The sequence below is a fragment of the Pocillopora damicornis genome, chromosome 12 (assembly GCF_964200805.1).
Source record: "Pocillopora damicornis chromosome 12, jaPocDami1.2, whole genome shotgun sequence".
In the NCBI taxonomy this organism is placed as follows: domain Eukaryota; kingdom Metazoa; phylum Cnidaria; class Anthozoa; order Scleractinia; family Pocilloporidae; genus Pocillopora; species Pocillopora damicornis.
The window spans coordinates 20,643,413-20,660,093 of record NC_142681.1 but is presented as its reverse complement, the minus strand read 5'-3'; the positions used below and the strand labels follow the sequence as shown (position 1 = coordinate 20,660,093).

At 36.2% G+C, this 16,681-nt stretch overlaps 3 protein-coding genes and 1 long non-coding RNA gene across 4 annotated transcripts; 1 reads left to right on the top strand and 3 right to left on the bottom strand.

The window, feature by feature from the left end:
* Positions 1 to 124: 124 nt before the first annotated feature.
* Positions 125 to 2,158, bottom strand: LOC149036935 (uncharacterized). Its single transcript, XR_016181950.1, has 2 exons — positions 1,047 to 2,158; positions 125 to 945 (listed from the first exon to the last, which is right to left on the bottom strand). It is a non-coding gene; the product is annotated as an uncharacterized LOC149036935 (long non-coding RNA).
* A 306-nt stretch (positions 2,159 to 2,464) lies between these two features.
* LOC113670945 (uncharacterized) lies at positions 2,465 to 3,526 on the bottom strand. Its single transcript, XM_027187159.2, has one exon. The coding sequence runs from the start codon at positions 3,388 to 3,390 to the stop codon at positions 2,536 to 2,538; it is 855 nt and encodes a 284-aa protein (XP_027042960.2). The 5' UTR covers positions 3,391 to 3,526; the 3' UTR covers positions 2,465 to 2,535.
* LOC113670946 (CDP-diacylglycerol--inositol 3-phosphatidyltransferase-like) lies at positions 3,479 to 7,360 on the bottom strand. The gene is made up of 7 exons (XM_027187160.2): positions 7,193 to 7,360; positions 6,843 to 6,938; positions 6,513 to 6,568; positions 5,737 to 5,793; positions 5,545 to 5,665; positions 5,050 to 5,216; positions 3,479 to 4,469 (listed from the first exon to the last, which is right to left on the bottom strand). The coding sequence occupies exons 1-7, from the start codon at positions 7,248 to 7,250 to the stop codon at positions 4,371 to 4,373; spliced, it is 654 nt and encodes a 217-aa protein (XP_027042961.2). The 5' UTR covers positions 7,251 to 7,360; the 3' UTR covers positions 3,479 to 4,370.
* Positions 7,361 to 7,436: 76 nt separating this feature from the next.
* On the top strand, positions 7,437 to 16,395 carry LOC113670942 (uncharacterized). Its single transcript, XM_027187154.2, has 15 exons — positions 7,437 to 7,933; positions 8,767 to 8,809; positions 9,325 to 9,483; positions 10,285 to 10,360; positions 10,590 to 10,671; positions 11,237 to 11,305; positions 11,537 to 11,685; positions 12,135 to 12,238; positions 12,913 to 12,947; positions 13,341 to 13,484; positions 14,349 to 14,479; positions 15,016 to 15,064; positions 15,345 to 15,399; positions 15,569 to 15,604; positions 16,123 to 16,395. Exons 1-15 carry the CDS (start codon positions 7,700 to 7,702, stop codon positions 16,287 to 16,289), a joined length of 1,533 nt encoding a protein of 510 aa, XP_027042955.2. The 5' UTR covers positions 7,437 to 7,699; the 3' UTR covers positions 16,290 to 16,395.
* Positions 16,396 to 16,681: the final 286 nt, after the last annotated feature.

The window sequence follows — 16,681 nt, the reverse complement described above, 5'->3', positions numbered from 1 at the left end:
GTATTTCGTAGACGGAAGTTGCATTGTGGACGGTGAACGGAAGAAGTCTCGCATGCTACCCCTCCCCACTTAGTGAAAGTCAAAATTAGTTTCGATGAAGCTCAGAAACTCACGTGGAAAGAAATAAAATGTTTGTATGGTTTAATAAAAATAATAACCTCAAATTACATTTCCGAACTTCTAAAAATGCAACTTGAATCGAGAAGCCGAAATGTTCACACCTAGGGGACCCGCAACGGGTTCATTTCAACACACGCTGTGACCAAGCAGAGGAGCATCAGAGGCAGCTATATTGGTAAGCTGCGCATTTGCGTTCGTCCTCAGTTGGTATAAAGTAATCATTCCTTATCATTGTGCTTGTCCTCGGGAGCTCTTCAACATATAGTCTACAAAATAATCATAGCAGCCAAGATTGTCTCACTAAAATTTTTTTTCGAGCTCCGATATTTCGGTCCGGACTTGAGGCTCGCTCGTACAAAAAAAGCAATACCAATCTGGTTAGTACAAAATGGAGACTGCAGACCGGGTACAAAATGCAGACTGAGAATCTATCCTGTGTTTTCGTCAGATACGTGATAACATGTCCTCTTACAACTTACCAAACGTCACCCAATCGTTTTTCCGCGATCATCTTTCACGAATATTTACATTTACATGTATTGGGTCGGTAAAATCGTTAAGATATCACACCAACCGTAAAAATGAAAACAAACAGATAAATAAGTAAATAAAATAAGTAAATGAATAACATACAGATATAACAACATATAAAATAATGATATAAAAGTTAAATAAAGAAAACTATGGGTGCGTTCCTTTGGGAGGATCCGGATTTGGATTTGTGATCCAAGATCACACAGATCACGGTGCATGAAAGGAAAGGAGTTTTAGACGAGCTCTCTGAGAATTCCGAAAAGTGCACTATTTTAAGACTTGACTATGCAACTAAAACTCCTTTCCTTTCATGCACGACCCCACAAGCGTGTAGTCGCTTTAACAATTATCGTGTTTAAATAAAGTCTTTGTTGTTGTTGTTGTTGTTGCACGTGGGTTATTGAGCTTTTCCCTGAATGGCTCGTCTAACTGCATTTAGACTTTACCAAAGCCTTCGACAAGGTCCCTCATAGGCGACTCTTAAGGAAGCCGCTGCAGCACAATGGAATCCAAAATCCGTGTGGATAGATGAGCTCTGAATAGCCTTTGCCATGTCGTGTAATTTAGGTGAGAATTAGCTGCATCTCTGTGGATCTCTTTGCCCTAAAACCATGCTGACAGTCTGTGAAGATGTTATGGTCGTTTAGATGTTTCATAATAAAGCTGTGACCACGCAAATATTAATATGTGAAAATCAGACTATGTGAAGGCTTGAAATTCTTTTAAGAACGATTGTGGCCGCTCTGTTAAAAACCAAATGCAATGGCCGCTTTGTTAAAAACAAAAGAGCAACATTTGATGCCTGATTATGCCCACGCAGCCCACCTTCAGCCCTGCAAACACACACACACACACACACCCCAACAAAAAGGACACTGTCTGCCTAATGACCTCTGCCCATCCCACCTCCAGCCCACACAACCCTTTTTCAGTTCCCATCACAACAAATGCACAAGTTTTCTTATCACACAACTGCCCAAAACATAAAAGAAAATTTATTCCAGAAGTCTTGAAAGTTCAAATAAACCAAATTCAACTGTACCTATATTCAACAAGTCCAAGAAATCAATACAAACTTAAGCCATAACATGGATGAGCTGGTTCCAAAAGCCCTTTGATTTTTTTAAATGATCAAATAATGATTGAACTTGGTTAGAGCTAAATATGGAGATTTGTTAGGATATTGCACATCAAGGGAAGGGGAAGGGAAGGTGAGAAGATTTCTATTGCCTCACCCCCTCCCCCTCCTTTTGACTGTCTCTCACTCCCTTGGTATAGGATTCTTTCCATTCCTAGCCTTCCCCTGCTGTTAAAAAATCAAGGATGGCAGTTATGATTTGTACCAGGAAAATACTGAGCGCTCACTCATCAAAATTATGCTTTCTCTACCAACCACAGGTTAGAAGACTTTTCAAACTCTTGCATTAACATGTGAATCTTAATTAGTGATTGGGTAAAATTTTAATTGTTGTTGTAAAACCTTATCATGTCTCTCTTTTGAGTACTTAGAGTTTTGTCCTTTAAGACGCGAGAGAGCAAGATAGTGAGTCTGAGTCCAGTAAGCTTCTTTGAACACAAACTTTAATCACTTGAGAGGCAGGTTACCTTTAGAGCTAACGAAACAACAACAACGCGATAGCGACTCTCTTATTATAAAATATGTTTTTTTTCGTGTAACCCGAGAACTGACACGTGAGTAGTCCGAAGTGATTACATAACCAGTCCAGAAAGTTACATAACAGTTGAGAGTTACATAAGAAAGAAAAAGCAAACGTTGATGTCCGGAAGGTTTTTTTTTGCATATCATAACACTTAGGTCCACTGGTCTGCTTGAAAAAAGAAAGTCATATTCTACATCTCAATAGTATAGCTCGACAAAAGTCAACTTTCTTTTAGAGTGTATTTTTTCTTTGCTTTGACTTGTACCAATTTCCTATTAGCCCAGATACCGTCTTCTATTAAGATGCCAGTCAGATAATTCCCATACACACATCCGGAGTCAATCCCAGTCGCATACTTGTATTGCTGCACACCTCGGCGAGCATCGTGTCCAAATACTACATGCTGAGGACCACTCCACGTTGACGCCCATGGCAAGCCTTCCTCAATTCCTGCTGTTCCTTGGAACTTCTCTGGAATGTAGTTTCTGATGAACATCATACCCAAAGGATCTTGTTGTTGTACAGGTATTCCCGGCAGCAGTCCGCCATGAACCACTAGGACATTGAATGAAGGTACACTTATCGTGAAAGGTAGATTTTGCAAGAAATCTTCGTCCTCTTGAGTCAAATCGTACACAAACTTGCGTTTCTCTCGCACAGGTTCGTTTCTTCTTTTGTGAAGGATTTCGGTTAAAATAGATTGTTCATGATTCCCTCTGACGGAAAACGAGCCTGTCTCTCTAACAAAACGTATAACTTCTAGAGTCTTGGGTCCTTTAAACACGAGATCACCCACGAAAATTAACAGAGTTTCCTTGCTAGGATCCGTACATTCATTGTACAGCTCTTGTAGTTCGTCAAAACAGCCATGGACATCCCCGACGAACAGAACTCTCTTGCCCTCGAGAAATTGCGGATTTATCGTAACATGAGACTTTGATGGAGGCAGTGTTGTTTTGTGACCTTTACCAACCTTGTAGCTTAAGAAAGATCCAATATCTCTCTTATAAATTAGCCCGACCTTGTCCAAATGATCGACAAGGAATTTTAGTACAATATTCATAAACCCAGCCATTCTTCCGCCATTTTTCAATCGATGTATCAGGTTGTGTATCTAACCTTCAAATGTCCTGTCAAGGTAAGATCAGCAGAGTACACTATACTTGAATATGATCACATTTTATTACTGTTTTAATACTCCAGTGGCAGCAGTAGAGTAAAACGTTAATTCTCGTCGAGATGAAGCGAAAAGCTCAACCCCCTTACAAATTTTCTGAATTCCACTATTAGTGCCAGATCCCTTGTAGATCTCTCCTAATCTGGCTTTTCTCAAGGCCTTGAATAAAATAGCTTACTTTGTGCGCAAAGATATACCATGAGGGCCTACTTGCAGGATACAGGTCAATAAAACAACTACAGACTTGTGAGTCTACCATAGAGCACATTTTTTGTCTTATTTAATAGTATAGTTTGATTTCTGGGATGTTTATCTTTTCACTGTAGAGACATCTCACATTGACAGCCAAAGAGGCTTGTTGTTACTCTTTGACTTGTTTTTTTATTAGCCTTCCTAGACTTGTGGACACGTTTAATGTAATTTATTTCCACATGATAATGAGGGAAAGAAGATGAAGTGACATGCAAATTAATCAATAAAATAATTTTAAAAGATCTCAGCCATATATGAAAGAAGTCATGTGGCAAATAATAGTCTACTGATAAATATAAAATAATTTCAATTGATAACTAGGAACTTTTATCATTGTTATGTGAGGCTCTGGGTTTCATATTCAAAGTTTGCACCTCTTTTTCAGTCATAGTTATTTGGGCTTCATTTAGCTACATCTTCAGTATTTGATATATGTTAAAATGTCCCTAGGTGGAAACTTTTATGATCAGAAAAAATACTTACAATTCCTAGAATAATTCAGTGATAAGAAAGGTATAAAATGCTCAGTTTTTATTAGTGCTGAATTTTTTTAAGAATTTCAGGATGAAAAAGCTATCTTTAAATGCCACCAGCTGGCATGACAGATTTCAAGATAGCATGCATCTTTAATCAGTGTCTTCCATCATGGGTTCTGTATTTGATAAGGGCCTTTTTTGTTCATGATCTGCCAGTAAATCTTTAATGTGACTTGTAATAAACCAAACCTGTTAAAACATTATCAAAGTACCATTTACTCATTGACATAACCATTCTAGCACATTAATAAATCATTACTGAGTCACAACATTGAACCAGCTTTTTGTCCCTCAGCTATTTCTACACTGAAATTGGTTGAGTAGTAATTTAAGGTTAAGATACGACATTGACACAATTGAAAATTATATTGGGAATCTCCCTATTTCAGTTAATTTTAATTTTAGTTGATCAGTCAGTCAGTTAGTCAGTCAGTCGGTTGGTTGGTAGGTCAGTCAGCAAGTCAGTGAGTGAGGGAGTGAGTCAGCCATTTAGTCAGTCAGTAAGCTGGTCAGCTGGGCAGTCAGTCAGTCAGTCAATTGGTCAGAAAGCTGGTCATCTGATCAGTAAGTCAGTTATTCAGTTGATTGGTCAGTTGATGGGTTGTTCAGTCATTCAGTCACTGAGTCAGTATTCTGTTGGTCAAACATTGATTGCTCAGCCATTAGGTTGATCAGTCAGTCAGTCAACCAGTTGGCCAGTTGATCAGTTTCTGAGTTTGTCTACAAAGCTCCTGTGTGAGGTATTGTTATCAGTTGCAACTACTCTTACCTCAACTCCCATGCACAAGGCTCTACCAGACACTAAAATTCCAGTGACTCCCAACTGTAAATGATGTGACATGAATGGTGACCACATGTGTTTATTCATACCATACAACCACACAGGGAGCCCATGAAGGCCACAGATTGCAAATGCTCCTGCAGGTGTTTTAAATCCTGAGAAAGAAACCTTAACCTTCATTTATTTCAGTTTTTTTTTGTAACTAGATTTCTTTGCTAAACCTAATCTATACCTGAAAACAAACATTCTGATAGCACTTTTAAATGTAATTTATTGTTTCATTAGTTTCATTACTACTGTAACCATAGAAGCTGGGAGTCATAATAGATATTTAAACAAAAGGCACATTTTTTTTAAAGTTTTACCATGGATTGTCATTACGGGCTAATGCTATTAATAATAATTGATTGTAACAGTTGAGTGATGGAAAGACTTCACCTAATGATTAAAGCACAAAGTTAATTAATAACTGTCATAACAAACCTTTAGCCATAACAAGTTGAACCCATGAAGGTGGGTTGGATTGAGCACTCTTCCAATGTGCTCCAAGTGAATGTGTACACACAAATACCATCCACTCCACTGCACTGATAAAGTATCCCCACTGTTAAAAAGAATGCAGACAATTAAATAAATCTCCCAGTGATTAGCTATAAATGGTTAGAAGTATTTTACCTTATAAAGCAAGGTCCAAAGCATTCCTCTGCCGAGATTGTCTGTAGCAACATCCAACTTAAAAAGAAATCACATAAAATTATATTTAGACCACAACACTTGCTGTCATTTTTTTCCTACCTCCAAATGAGAGGCTTTAATCACAGGTTGAACCTAAGGCTCGACCAAGGAACTTGAAATTCTAAAGAAATCATTATATTAACAGGTGTGGTAAAGACCCAACTCTACCACACCTGGTTGCACCACTGTTATGCACCACTGGTGCATATTAAACTGTTGGGTTAACTTTGATTACTGATTGTTGATAGGTTGCTGAGACCCTCTTAACAGGGAGGTCAGTATCACTAAGCTGTGATCATCCATTGCTAGCTCTTTGCACCCTAACATCAGCATCTCTATTCTCCATACTGTTTTCTATACATTTCCCATAGTGCTGATGAAGAGGATTTGTTTAACAATCAAGAACTTATTTAGTTGGTGATCATTTCCTTTATCCTTGTGACCTTAACGTCTGATTCAGGAGTGATATTGTAAGGAGAAATTAGATGTTAGTCACTCTAAGAGGGTCAAAGGGTTGAATTTTGGGGAACTCGTCAAGATTTTTCTGTCTGCTATCCATCTAAAGGGAGTAACTTTGGAAGCAAAATGAGACTTCTTATTCAAGGAATCACACTTTTGGTGCTTGTTGATCACATCAGGAAATACTCTGTGGAAGAAATAAACAACTACAAATAGAATTATCCTAAATTCCAAGCAAAGAAAAGTATGGTAAGTACCCATGCTCCAAATGCTGATGTTTGATTCAATTGCCGAGCAACGATTCCATCTAGACCTGGAATTAAAGAAACAATAACCAAAATTACCAAACCACATCTCAAAATCTGTCACAAACATTGTATCAAATACAATTTTTATGGCAATATTTGTGGCTCATGGTATGTGAGGTAATACTATGACCTAAAGACCACTAAAAGCTCAGGAATTACACAGTGTGTACTATGGCTAGTTTTGTAATAACTTAGTACAATTACCTACACATTCAAAAGCCATGAAGTTTAGACTTAATGCAAATTGTTATTACAGAAAAATTTAGTTACCACACTCACCATCCAGCAAGACTGAAGCTGTGTAAAAGCACAGGAAGAGGACTGGATTGTTGAAGAAGATCCACGATGCAAATAAAAGGATAACCCGCACATACCCTTTGGAATTAAAACATTTGTGCTTGTGAACTGAAATTTGTGTCAAAGTGTGTCCTATGCATTTCAATCAATCAGGTGACTAATTCAGCCTTTTTTGCTGTTAATTCAGCTCCAATTATTCATCGGGCTGGTATATCAGCCTATATCAAATATTTAATTAAATTAGTTTTACTAGCTACAAGAAGTAATGCTCTAAACCAAGTAAGAATCCAAGCATCCACTTGGATGTAATACAGAAGACAAACATGTCTTACCTATTAAGTTGGGTATGAAAAGGAGGACATTTTCTCTTCTGCATATTAAATCATCCATGATTTCACGTGCACCAGCATAGTCAGCTGAGATTTATCCCTTTCTTTGGTCGGTGACATAACAAAGCCGCTGTCGAGTGTGCCAGGAACCATCTGCTTGAAAATGAGGCTAGGTTCCAATCTTTTACTGTGAAAAAGTGAAAATGAACCGGAAGTCGAAAATCCTGTACCCTCGGCTTGAAGTAGAGGCTAGAGGATCTCAGAAATGGAGTGGAGACTGGGTACGAACAGTCTCCTCACGTGTATGGTTGGCATCATCATGGCGGCTAAGCCACAATGAAGGAACCATGGATTTCTACTCGTAACTTTGCGAAATTACTGTCGGAATATTTGCCTTTGGTTGGAAGTGTTTGTTTTCCTGTCAAAATTAAGTGCGGTCAGTTTAACAGCTTTTACCTCAAGCTGCTGGAAACCTTTTGACACCAGTGTTCACTATCACAGCTGATCACAATGAGCGGTGTTATTGGTCAGACAAGAAACGTTTTACCATTGTTTAGAACTTCATTTACGTGGAGATTTAAAAGTGACTATCTGTACAAATTATCTTCACAAAGTGTGTCATCTTCACGGTGTGTTTGTTGCGGTATTTCATGTCTAAAACAGAGAAGCATTTTATGCAAAATATCGGATCCGAAGATGTCATCTGTATTGCGGTATTCTACATCAAGTGAAGTGTATCCTCCGGTACGTGATAATCCCAATGATATTTGGTTCGAACGGGATATAAGATAATGAAAAGTAATCAAGGTATTTAACCCTGGAAACATGTAAGATGTTCCCTAATGTTCCAAACTTGGCCTAAGGGAAGGGGGACTGGGGAGGAAGGAGGGGTTGGTAGGGAGAAGGTGACATTTTGGGATTCCAGATCTAGAATAAGGTATCCACTTTAAAAACAATTTTTATTTAAAATACACACAACAGGGTGAAATTTCAATGGTACAAAAGCCTAAGTGCATAGACTTTTGATCATTAGTTGATTTAAATGATAGATAACTCACTATCCTCAACTCTTAATCCTCATGTTTTTAAGACTCCTAGTGTTGTTCCTTTTTTGGGTTATAACCTTTGAGCACCCATATGGCAGTTAAGATGGCGTTCAGTGTAAATGAGTTATGAAAAATTTCCAGGGAAGGTTGATGAAATATTGGGATGTAACTAGTGATGGACTCAGTGGCCTCACATCCTGGAGAAATGGAAATATACTTTGTGCTATGGAAATACATTTTGTGTTATAGAAATCAGAATGGACCTCTTTGTTAATATGCTGGACTAAACTATTTGTTATGTCTTAAATGTTATGAAATTTCCTAGTATTGGTTGCATCTCATACTAGGTTCATATCATTTAAACTTTCTACCATACTCTTATAACTGATTTGTACCTAGTTTTTGTCTGTGTGCAAGGTGTTATGGTATGGAAGACTAAAAATTTAAGGAATCATCAGAAATCACAATCAAATGGTCCTTAACTGCTCTTCTTAACATTAAATTATTTTTTTTCTTTTTTTCTTTTTGAAGGAGGCAAAGGTCCAACAAAACAAAGTCCCTCTGACAAACAAAGGTATTAACACAAATTTTGTCTGGACCATATTAGACAAATTAAATCATATCCTTCAGTCTTGAATAAAGGTGTATAGTTTGTTGTTTTTGTTACAGGAAAAAAAATTTTCTTGTTTAGGTAAATTATCAAGATGGGTTTATTTTGTGATGTTATCAACCAAGTCTTAAGATCATGATAGTGTATCCCTTTTAAGCACTACAAGGCTTTTTGATGTAAATCACCTTGAAATAACACTGAGTTTTGTAAAAATTTTTTATAAGAGTTCACTCTAATCCCTACTTGAATTATGTGATTTTTTGGGAGTATTAAGACATTTTCATTAAATGGTGAGATTCAATGTAATTTGAGGCCAATTGTTCAAAATAGCACAATGAAATAATATCAGTAACCCTGCAATTCTGCAATGATATGTCAGTATCTAATCAATGTCAGTATCTAAGCAACTCCCCTCCCCTAAACCAAGATTAACCCTTGGTTGTTATCAGTTGACTGTTGTTGATCCCATTTTTCTTTAGCTTTCAGGGAAAATATTGTCAAATTTGCCACGCAGCTCAATGTGGATATTTCAGAAGAAAGAAATCTTTTAGCAGCATTCACTCATGAGTCATTCCTTCTACAAAATGCCGCCAAACTATCAGGGTCATTTGGATTTAATGAAAAGCTTGCTTTTATTGGTAAGACTCAACACTGATGAAACACTTCTGTTGTTTCGTCTATAAATACAAAGATGCAGTAAGTTGCTTTAACTCTTTGACCCCTAAGAGTGATTAGCATCTAATTTCTCCCGACAAGATCACCCCTTAATTACACATAAAGAGCAGGAGAATAAGGTAACAATCCCCAACTCAAAAAGCTCATGCAGGGCGTGAAATTTTTTTTTTTTCTGATAGCCACTTGGCTACTAAATTCTTCAAAGTGGTAGCTAATTCAAAAAAAGTTGGTCGCCATTTTCAAAGACAAACAAAATCTTTCTTTACGCTGTCAGCGTTCTAGATAGGCCCTCCAAAATCAAGTTAGGGAAAAGATCTTTAACATGCTACAAATTGGACACTAGGATGGATGATATACAACGTTCAGGCTTATCTAAATCCAAGATGGTGTCTAGTTATCGATCGAGATACATGTGCTACGTTTTGGAAACAAACTTAATGAGGAAGTTTGCCGCAGATTTATCTTTGCAAATTTTTAAAATTCTCTATATCTCTTGGTAAGGTTATAATGAAACGTTCTAGTTGCCAATTTGGCGACTAACTTTCAGGATTTGGTCGCCAAAGTGAAAAATTTAGTCGCATTGGCGCCTGTATTAGGCGCAATTTCACGCCCTGTCATGAATGTTAATTATATTCTCCTTGTCAGCACATTAGGTAATATATAGAGAACAGTATGGAGAACATGTATGCTGATGTTAGGGTGTAAAGGGTCAATGCGATAAAGACTATGGATCTATAATAACAAGCTCACTATCCAATTTATAGGAGCACAAACTGCAAGAAAGAGCTTCACTGAATACCTGTTTGAAAACTTTCCTCAACTTTCAGCTGCAGAGATTTGGTAAGGGTAAGATATATCACTTGCTTGTGCTCTTAAATCAACACAATCTGTCAAATTAGCACATTTATTTAACATTTAAATCACCATCATGTAATATGATTAAGAGTTTGGAGTCCTTCACAACAATTATGTTTCCATATTGCTTAATTTGAATATCATCTTAGTCAATTTGATCCTTGATACAGATTGACCATTATACCCTCTTAATTGTGTTTTGATTTGGTCTCAGGGATCTACAGAACAGTTTTTTAGAAGATTTTATAATGCAGAAGGCAATAGAATGGGACATTATGCAAAAAACTCTCTACTATGTGAGTGTAAAATCTGACTCAGTTCAATACTAATCTCTACTGACTGATTTGTCTACTTCCATAACAAGATAGTTGTGAACCACTTAAGATATCTTGTGCTGCAGACATTCACTCTTATTTTACTTTCTAGTTTTCTATCCCTAAGCTCTTAGTTGGAGGTTTGATAACCCAATCAGACTGTGTCTCTTGGGGATAAATATGTTGAACTTATGTGACCTAAAATGCATATATAGCTCCTAGCAAAGGCTTTTCTTTTTTTAATCATTCAACACCCGTCTTTGTTCTTTTGTATTATTTCTGTTGTATAGTGCTTGTCTTAACCCTTTTAATTACCATAAGTGACCAAGACAGAATTTCTCCTAACCCTAACCCTAAACCCTAAGTGAAATATTGAGTAGACAAGTGACGAGAACAGAGAAAAATATATCAAAAACCAAGTTCTTCAAACTAATATCATAAGAATTGTATAGCAGACAAAAAGGAGAATTACTAATGAAATCTTGGGAGTACATGGGTTAATAAATCTTGTGGATGCACAATGACACCTTTACTTTTTGATGTTTAGCGACAATCTAAAGAACTGATGCAGAGACAAACTGTGCTTGCTCTGGTGGGAGTAGTTTATACTCATCAGGTCAGTGATGGATTTTGTGTAACATGTTAAGTTTTCTAAACAGTTGGCCACAGTTTATGTTGGTTTATTGGGTAATAAGCCTTTCAGATGTTTTAAGCACACACAAAATTTTTCAAATATCTAATCTCTAAATGGATATGTGATGAGTTAATGATAAAGACATTTATTTTCCAAAGTGAGATATGGTGATGTAGGAAATTCTCTTATTTTGAAGATTTTCTTCTTTATTAGAGTCCTAAGAATGCAGATGCATTCGTGAAGACTCATCTTATACCTGAGCTAACTAAAGAGAAGGTTGAAGAGATGGTGAAACTCCAACACCCCAAGTTCATTCTTCAGCAAATATCTGTTGAAAAGGGATACTTTCCTTTAAAAGTAAAGTAAGTAATTTCTCCATACAATATCACCCTTGAATCAAACATTGAAGTTATGTTACCACATTATGATTAACTTACAACTGGTATAATTGTACTCATAATTTCTATTTCAAGTCATGTGATAAGACTGCTGATAGTTGCCATTCTTTCAAATTTCCACTTATTTGTAAGCAAATGTGGGCAAATTTTATGAAAGAAGAACCTAGAAATTCCTTTGAGACCTGAACTGGTTGAACAAAACATACAAGCTAATGGGGTCTATTGCTAAAATACATTGAATAAGTTACGAAGAAAATGAAACCAGGAGACAAAAGCTATCTGTTCTAACTTTTGGTTATTTATGATCCAGTCTTCCCATTTGAATTAGAGAAACCCCATTATTGATATTAAGATGTTGGTAATAGTGAATCATTTGTAAGTTTAATTTAAAGAAAATAATTTTTTATCCCCAGACTTGATTTCCAAGAGAAAAGCAAGTCCAAGTATAATGTGAACAACCCATTCATCTATGGTGTCATTGTGACAAGGGGTGAAAATAGGGAAATTTTAGGGAAAGGTAAGACTTCTTGTCAGGACAGTCTTTCAGTTTTCAGTCAGTGAAAGTGACCGTCATTTAATGTCTCTTTAGCTTCTCTTTTGTTTGTAAATTTTAGGTTTTAATTTTAATGAATTAATAAGTCATTCTGGTTAAAATCTCCCTGTTTACTTCTCCACAAAAAAAGTGCAACTTCCAGGTTTTGTTCTTGGGTTGTGATTACTTGCTCATTATGACGCTGTGTGGCTTTTAGAGCTGCAATGTAATCCTGTCACTCACTGATTCCTCCCTACATGTATCTTGCCCATTGGTGTCTTTTCCTTCTCTGCTTAACCAAGTTGTGATTAGTAAATCAGTGCCTTTCTGTTAACTCCCAGTAGTGATTAACATGTATCTTCTCCCTGTAATATCCACGCATTAGCCAACAAATAGGTTATGAGAATAATCAAACTTGTTGGGTATAAGCTGTTATCTTGATGTAACACCAAAATCTTGAAACTAATTTACAAGGAAATTTGTAGCAGTGTGATGGGAGAATTAGCAATCAGATCTTGGGAGTTCAAGGATTAAAGGTGCTAAATAACTATGGACATAGTAAAATAGATGTAAATGCTATCATTCTCTAAAATATCATGTGACCAAACAGGATTCAGACATGCTGTGTTAATGATTTTGAATAACATTTGTGTCTCTAGGTATCTGCCACTCACTTGTATCAGCAGAGAAAAAGGTAAGCTGAGTTTGTATCAAACAACTTAGTCATTCTCATACAGATTACATTGCGTAAGATAATGAGCATTTTACATCTAATATGGCAAGTTAGAATATAATCTAATCTATTAATTAACCAATCAGATCATATGAGTAAAGAAGTTAGGACATTTTATTCTATAAACTGTGGTGTTTTACAAGTATTTCTAGCACTGAGAAAAGTGTGTTTATAAAGGAAACAAAAGAACACATGGTTGCTTTTTGACACAGAATTAATTTTCTCTTTTCATGTTCAACTCAATATCCCACAAGTGAGCAAAGCGATTGAGTGAGATATTGAGTTGTTCATGAAAAGAGAAATTCTATATCTAAGCAATTCTATATTTAATCCTCCATTTATTTTTCACTCCAGGCATGCCAGAGGGCTTTACTAGATCACTATCCTGATGAATTCAACAAGTTTCAGTTAGCTCTTGATGGGGATGATTTTGTAAAAGAAGAAAATATTGATCTTGGTTTGACTGTTGCTGAACAGAGAGTAGTTGAGTTGGAAAAGGTATGCTTTAAAAATTTGGGTTGTAATGTTTGTAACCTAAGTCAGATTATTGTTAGTGGTTTTTGATAGCATTGCTAAAATCATTTAATACTTTTTTTCTTGAAACTGGTTTAAAATTTTTTTTTGATAAATTATATGATTGAAAACAAACTTCCAGTGGTGTTTCAGAGAGTTTTTGCATCCTTTTTGATTAGATTCATTATTATTCTGTCTGAAACTTCAGCAGACCATGGTAATGCTTTTATCTCTAGGGGTGACAGAAAAGAAGTTTCTCCTCATGATGTCTATTTATTTTCAAGTTGTAAGAAGATAGTACAGCATTAGTTTAGGGACATTGTTTGATTCAATTATAAATTCTCAGAGTTAATACGGTAAGAGTGGTATGGAAGACAGAATGAAGATTGAAGTGATTTAAAGATCTTGGCAGAGAAAGGGTCAGATTCTTTACAATTGTGAGGTAATAAAGGAAACTGAAAGTACAACTCTGTTTCTGATACTTATTGAAAGGAAACTGGTCTTAACCCTTTAACTCCCAGATCAAATTTGTCATTCTCCTTACTATCAACTGTACAATTCTCATAGTGTTAGTTCAGAGAATTTAGCTTTGGATCATCTAATCCCAAATTGGTATTTTTCTTTTTTCTCATCACTAATCTAGTTGATATTGTATTGATATTGTAAGGAGAAATTCTGTCTTGGTCATTCATGAGAGTTGAAGGGTTAACAATCATGTATTACACAGCATGAGAAGAAAATCTGTGGGTTTTGGACAAAGGGAGTGGTAATTATAAATGCCAATCATAGGCAAATGAGCACATTAATGGAAAGGGTTTTAAATGACACTTCTTGTTTTTGTCTTATCAGGAAAATGACAGTTTTGGATTCCACATAAGGGGAGGAGAGATGAAGAAAAAACAGACAGACAAGTTTCTTGAGTGTTATTACATGTCACCAGTGTTTATATCTCACATAGTGAAAGACAGTATTGCGGACAAGTGAGTATACCTCTTTGTTTAAACATGGTAATTATACCAATAACAAAATGAGTATTTATCCTTTTCACCCTAATATCATCAGGCAGATTCTCCTTGCTGGTCTCTGCACATATCCTATAGTGCTGACAAGGAGAATTTGTTGAACAATCCAGAGCTTCTTCAGCTATTGATAATTTCCTCTACTCTTGTGTTTGATTCACCCATGATAATGTCTAATGATTAAAAGGAGAAATAAGATGCTACTCACTGTGAGGAATTAAAAGGTTAATTGAGGTAGCTCTCACAGTTTTGGACACATTTTCTAGTAGAAAGGAGTGTTGTCTTGATTTACAAGTTGGAGTAGCCCCATCTAATCTACCAGAATCTCTTTTAATTAACAAGTTTATTGCTTAAAATGAACTGAAAAATAAATCAAGGATAAAAAGCCATAAGTCAACAGGTCATGTCATGTCAAAGAATTGTTGTTGTTGCCTTTTTTTTTTTTTTTTTTTTTCAAGGAGAAGGTTTTTTAATTTTTTTCATGTCTTTTTTTGTAGACATGGAGGACTTAAGGTTGGAGATAAAATTCTTGCTGTAAATGACAGAGTAAGTAAAATAATAACTACTCTTGTTATTGATTATCATTATTTTTTAGTTGGCATAATGAAATGGAAAGAAGACTGCATCAGGCAGAAAACTTTCTAGCAAATTGATAAATGGGGTTAAATTGAAATCTGGGGTTTGTTTTTGTTAGTCAACTGAACAGAATGGTAGCTATATGTTTCTTGCTCTACTGAGAAACAGTGGAACTAATGTGTATTTCTCTTTGAATTTTGGGGTATAGTGATCACACTGAATTCCTCTTAATGTTTTGTCTTTTGTTTAGAGTGTGGAAGGACTTGATCACAAGCGTGTTGTGAAGCTTTTGAAATCTGTTTCAGGTGAGATAATGTAATGAATTGTGGTATTCACTAATGATGTAATCAAAAGAAAAAGGCAGGTGGAATAGTAAGCTTGTGATAGGTAATATGTTTACAAGCTGGCTTTTCAGGCCTTTTTGTCACAAGCTGTAAATAATTAACAGTAAAATCCTCTTTTTTTCTTTTTCAGGCCCTGTGTCATTTACTGTTACACACTGCAGAGAAAGTATGTTTTTTTTTTATAGTTTTAGGGTACTTTTAAATAACAGTTTGTATATCAAGTTGCAAAGAAATGCGTGAGATAACAGATCATGATAGGGGTATCCCCTCTCCTTCTCATTTAAAAAGAAAAATAGGGAAAAAAAAACAGGTCAAGTCTTTTCTCTAGCTAACTGACCTGCAGCACAAAACTTATCTGGTTTTCCACAGCATAAAGCAACCATGAGTATTATAGCTACCCTCCTTACCCCTGGATGGCATTTTAGTCCATTACAAGTCCTTTCCCCCCCTCCCCCCTTGTTTTGTCAAGTTTCCCTGGTAGGTCAGCAACATCCTTAGTAGAGAGGGTACTGTCAGATTATAGAATCTTTCCTAAGACTACAACTCAATGACCTTCCCCTAAAATCAAGTGCTGTGGCAATTTGCCCACTTCACCTCCCACTTCTCAGTGGTAATCATGATTTGATTTTCATTTTCTAATGTTGCAAAGTTAACAGAACTCATTACATCCATCTTTTCTTGCAGCTTTAATAGCTGACAAGCTTGAGCAGAGGTTTATAGAAATAAGGCGTAAGAAAAGTCTGGCAGAGTTATCGTCTGATGTGTGGTCAGAATGGCACCAAGCACAGTCTGACAAGGCTCCATCACAGTACAAAGATGTCCTTAAATATCACAAGAACTCATCATCTTAGTATGGCTGAAAATGTGTTAACTAAGGAAAAGTTGTGTCCAACTCAGAAGGCTCTCTATGGCTGAAATAAATGGTTTGGTGTTTGTATCACAAGCCTTTTTGTTGTATCTGCTGTGTGAGTTGATTTCACCGTTTACACCATAACATCGGCTTGCATTTTCTCCCAACTGTACTCTATACATTTCCTTAGGTTCTGTCAAGGAGAATTTGACAATCAAGTTTCTTTAGGTGGTGATAATTTTATTCTTGTAACCTTGTCATTTGGGGGTGATTGAGCCAAAATTAGATGCTAGTCGCTTATAGGGGTCCACAAATATCAACATAAAGAGTTTGCAAAGTGAACTGATCAAAGCCAGTGTCATTCCTGTGTAACTAGATTCCACAGTCTCTCAA

Coding starts and splice junctions, on each gene's coding strand:
- LOC113670946 (XM_027187160.2), bottom strand. CDS start 7,250: ATGGATGATTTAATATGCAGAAGAGAAAATGTCCTCCTTTTCATACCC. Junction 6,939..7,192: donor TTTCATACCCAACTTAATAG/GTAAGACATGTT, acceptor TTAATTCCAAAG/GGTATGTGCGGGTTATCCTT. Junction 5,794..6,512: donor CATCAGCATTTGGAGCATGG/GTACTTACCATA, acceptor TTTCTTTTTAAG/TTGGATGTTGCTACAGACAA.
- LOC113670942 (XM_027187154.2), top strand. CDS start 7,700: ATGAGCGGTGTTATTGGTCAGACAAGAAACGTTTTACCATTGTTTAGA. Junction 10,361..10,589: donor CTTTCAGCTGCAGAGATTTG/GTAAGGGTAAGA, acceptor ATTTGGTCTCAG/GGATCTACAGAACAGTTTTT. Junction 15,605..16,122: donor TGTTACACACTGCAGAGAAA/GTATGTTTTTTT, acceptor CTTTTCTTGCAG/CTTTAATAGCTGACAAGCTT.
- LOC113670945 (XM_027187159.2), bottom strand. CDS start 3,390: ATGGCTGGGTTTATGAATATTGTACTAAAATTCCTTGTCGATCATTTG.